At 39.4% G+C, this 5000-nt stretch overlaps 1 protein-coding gene across 2 annotated transcripts in view; it reads right to left on the reverse strand.

The window, feature by feature from the left end:
• The window catches only part of LOC106876275 (receptor-type guanylate cyclase Gyc76C), a 484891-nt gene that overhangs the window by 100855 nt on the left and 379036 nt on the right, over window positions 1–5000 (reverse strand). For both annotated transcript variants that reach the window (XM_089339543.1, XM_089339544.1), the window contains exon 14: window positions 2154–2297. In XM_089339543.1, coding sequence (XP_089195669.1) covers window positions 2154–2297 — 144 coding nt within the window. The remainder of the gene's footprint in view (window positions 1–2153; window positions 2298–5000) is intronic.

Raw genomic sequence — 5000 nt, forward strand, 5'->3', positions numbered from 1 at the left:
CTTTTCCCGCCATTTCTTGAGCATCAACTAATACTGACCCTGTGTTTACTTTTAACCTCGTCTTCTACGCTTTACTGTTTACTCTTTTACTTGTTTCAGTCATTTGACTGTGGCCATGCTGGAGCACCGCCTTTAGTCGAGCAAATCGACCCCAGGACTTATTCTTTGTAAGCCTAGTACTTATTCTATCGGTCTCTTTTGCCGAACCGCTATGTTACGGGGACGTAAACATACCAGCATCGGTGTCAAACGATGTTGGGGGGGGACAGACACAGATACACAAACACACGCGCGCACACACAAACACACACACACACACACACACACACACACAAATATATATATACATATATACGACGGGCTTCTTTCAGTTTCCGTCTACCATATCCACTCACAAGGTTTTGGTTGGCCCGAGGCTATAGTAGAAGACACTTGCCCAAGTTGCCACGCAGTGGGACTGAACCCGGGACCATGTGGTTCGTTAGCAACGTACTTATCACACAAGCTACTTCTATATACTTATATATAACAGTGCACGTGCTTTTCTCGAACTTTCCTCTTCTTTCTTCCTCTTTGGACATTTTCTAAAACTTTGAGCGTTAATCTAACATATACACTGAGTTCGCCCTTTTGACTTTTACTATTTTTCTTGTTTTCATTTTACTTTTGATTAACCTTTATATATATGTGTGTGTGTGTGTTTATATATATATATATATATATATATATATATGTATATATATATATATATATATATATATATATATATATATATATATATATATATATATAGAGAGAGAGAGAGAGAGAGAGAGAGAGAGAGAGAGAGAGAGAGAGAGAGAGAGAGAGAGAGAGAGAAAGATAAGAACATATTATGAGTTATGAAATTGAATCCTCGTTTCACACAGTTAAAGAAAAGATAGATGTAAGTTATTTATCATCTTGATGTATATATCGGTTTGACAATGAAATTTATTATGTAACACGCAGCGCACTAAATAAATATACTGGAATAGATTTTTGCTTGTTCAAAGTCTACTAGTGAATACGTATTATATGCATACATACACAAGCATATATACATCGGCTCTTTCTCTCTCTCTCTCTGATTCTCTCTCTGTTTCTCTCTCTCTCTGATTCTCTCTCTGTTTCTCTCTCTCTCCACACACACACACACACACACAAACACACCACACATCTGTGTTGATTTCTGTGTTTGAGTGTATGTCACAACCTCAAATAATTCATAAGTTTCAGATTTGTTAGTTTTATCTCTACAGATTTTCGATACATGTTATAACCAGCACTGATTTGTTACGATGTTTTGTATCCGAATATGCCCAATTCAAACAACAATGCGATCGAAGATGGAAAAATAGATTATGGGTGTATATGAAATATTTCAGGAATTCCTCTCCTTCAATAGCACCACATCCAACACATTAATCATCCACCAACTCACTGCTTATACAGCCACCTAAGAGAGCAGTGAAATATTTTTAGACATCCCAATTTTACATATTAAACACAGTGGTTTGATAGCACTGCTAACACAGGAGGATACATTATTGACTTATGAAGCGTTTAATATACTTTGTCGTATGTTATGGTTGCAGAACAAGATGTGGCGTCCCTAAAAGTCATTGGTAATTTTAAGAATATTTGCTGAGAATTTTTGTTGAAAAGTACATTGCTAAAACTCATTATGAGGTATCCTTTTAAATACTCATGCTATTTCTGAACGTGTGACTGTACACACACACACGCACACACGCACACACACACACACACACACACACACACACACACGCACACACACACACACACACACACACACACACACACACGTACACACACACACTTATTCAAATGTCGAAATCCCGGTGCCTGCGGAACCATCAACAACAATTTTGACATCACACGCTGTCTGTCAGTATATACATATATGTAAATATGATGGACTTCCGTACAGTTTCCCTCAACCAGTTTCCCTTACAGAACATGTGTCCATTTCTCAGCCCGGCGTTAGAGTACAAGACACTCAGCGAATGTGTTGCGCAACAGGACTGAGCCGAACGCCACGTAGTTGCGAAAGGAATTTATTACCCTCACCTCCATGCTCACTGGACAGGTTTTGTAAGTATATATCTTACCTTTTGGTGTTATATTAAGATCCCGGTATGGTGAACATCTTCCAAGGATTTCGTATAAGACAATACCGAACGAATACACATCCCCTTTAGGGCTTCCCTTTTTCTCTGGGTTCTGCAATATTTCAGGTGCTGTCCATTGAAGATCTAACAAAAATAAAAGTATATGAAAAAAAAGAAAGAGGTTATTAACGAGAATAAAAATAAAATAAAATACAAGAGAAGACAATTTTTTCTCTCTTGACTCCCTAGTGGTCAGGGTGTTGCACTTGCGATATTAATGATTGGGATTTCGAATCCCGGACGTGGCAGTTCGTTGCGCTCTTCAGCAAAACACTTCATTTCGCGTTGCTCCAGTCAACTCGGCCGAAAATCAGTTCCAACCATTATTGTGGTGTGGTGATTTCATGGACTCAATGACCATAAGAGCCATGCCAATGGCGCACAAATTCCTGGTAAAGCAACCTATGCCAGACAGAAGCCAAACCAATATGGACTACATCTTCCTCGAGGTAAAGGTCGGTTTTCTGTAGGGTCAGTATTCTTAATTTAAAATAATAATCATAAAAAACTTATAGAAACATTGATGACAATTCAAAAAGACGGCATGAGATAGAACAGCCCGGTTGAGAAGCATTACGGATGGGTGTTTTATCATCCTTAAACAAACCTTATTCAGGGAGCATTTGAACGGGATGGGGTACTCGACCCGAAGAAGATTTTATCTGGGACCCACATTTAAGGTCATGCGCCGTTTATTTTGATATGAGATCACTATGTCGTGCACATACGGTTCTGATGCATGTGCCTGGTGTCTCCTTATCAGAAGGGTAGTCATGTATATTTGTAGCCCAGTGTCACTTTGATGGCATGGATCGCCCTCTCACCCATTCATAATAATAATAATAATAATAATAATTATCTGTGTGGTAAGTAGCTTGCTTACCAACCACGTAGTTCCTGGTTCAGTCCCACTGTGTGGCACCCTGGGCAAGTGTCTTCTACTTTAGCTTCGGGCCGACAAAAGCCTTGTGACTGGGTTTGGTAGACGGAAACTGAAAGAAGCCCGTCGTATATATATATATACACGAGTGTGTGTGCGTTTGTGTGTCTGTATTTGCCCCACCCCAATATTGCTTGACATTGCGATGCTGGTGTGTTTACGTCCCCGTAACCTTAGCGGTTCGGCAAAAAGAGACCGATAGAATAAGTACTAGGCTTGCAAAGCATAAGTCCTGGGTTCGAATTGCTCGACTAAAAGGTGCTGATCCAGCATGGCCGCAGTCAAATGACTGAAACAAGTAAAAGAATAATAATAACAATGATGATGATGATGATGATGATGATGATGATGATGATGATGATGATGATGGTGGTGAGGAAAAATAAGAACGAACGGGCGACAACTAAAAAGAACAAGACACTAAATAAATAAATAACTCTATCTGCATGTAATACATTTGTGTTCTCGAAATATTCAGAAAGAAGTTGGAGCGTATAAATATGATCCATCTGCAGAGACTATGTTAATTTAGCTGCCATCTTTCTCTCTGTTCCCTTTGTTTTTGTCTTTTAAAATGTAGCTTCTGGTTGTGGTGGTGGTGGTGGTGGTGATGGTGGTGGTAGTGTTGATGGTGGTGACGTTGGCGAATGCCTGCTGGCTGTTGATGTTTTGCATAAGAGCCGTTGTGCGTACGTACATTCGTAGACTTGCATGGATGTTGATATGGAGACACGTACGTGCCGAAGTATCGATGTTATGGAATTTCAAAAGCAGCAAAACGGGAGGCTTGATGGCTTCGTTTATTCACACATAAATGCCGTAACGAAACGCTTATACACTAGGTTCATTGACATTATCACCGCCATGATGATGATGATGATGATAACGCTGAGGATGATGGTGATTATGATGATGATGATGATGATGATGATGATCATCATCATCATCATCTTCATCATAGTCAACATCGTTGTCATCATCATCATCACCCATCACCAGCATCATCATCATCGTCCTCTCTCCGTTCCCTTCCTCGTCCTTCTCCCCTTCTTCTTCTTCTTCTTCTTCTTCTTCTTCTTCTTCTTCTTCTTCCTCTTCTTCTTCTTCTTCTTCTTCTACTACTACTACTACTACTACTACTACTACTACTACTACTACTACTACTACTCTTCTTCTTCTTCTTCTTCTTTTTCTTCTTCTTCTTCTTCTTCTTCTTCTTCTTATTATTATTATTATTATTATTATTATTATTATTACTATTATTATTATTTTAAAGGGGAAGTGCCGGCGGAATCGTTAGCGAGCTGGACGAAATACTTGGCAGTATTTCGCCCGTCGCTACGTTCTGAGTTCAAATTTCGCCGAGGTCCACTTTGCTTTTCATCCTTTCGGGGTCGATGAAATAAGCACCAGTTACACACTGGTGTCGATGTAATCGACTGTCCTCCTCCCCCAAATTTGAGGTTTTGTGCTTCCAGTAGAAAGAATTATCATTATTATTATTATTATTATTATTATTATTCAGTAGTCTTATTTATATCACGTGCTTTCACTGCACTACCGTGTGCCTTGGGTATGTGCAGCGGTTTGTTGTGGTGCTCTTATTTTCACTGTATTGAAAGTGTTTTACGAAGTATGTGCGCCGTGCCTAGTAGTGCTATTTCCTGTATGTTATATACATTCGTAAGTCCTCCTGCTCCCGCCCCTGCTCCTGCTGCTCCTCCTCCTCCTTCTTCTTCTTCTTCTTCTTCTTCTTCTTCTTCTTCTTCTTCTTCTTCTTCTTCTATTTTATAGGTTGATTTGGTCACCTCGAAATGCATCTTATTATTATTATTGTATGAGAGAGC

The sequence above is a fragment of the Octopus bimaculoides genome, chromosome 22 (genome assembly GCF_046866305.1).
Source record: "Octopus bimaculoides isolate indiv1 chromosome 22, ASM4686630v1, whole genome shotgun sequence".
Lineage (NCBI taxonomy): Eukaryota > Metazoa > Mollusca > Cephalopoda > Octopoda > Octopodidae > Octopus > Octopus bimaculoides.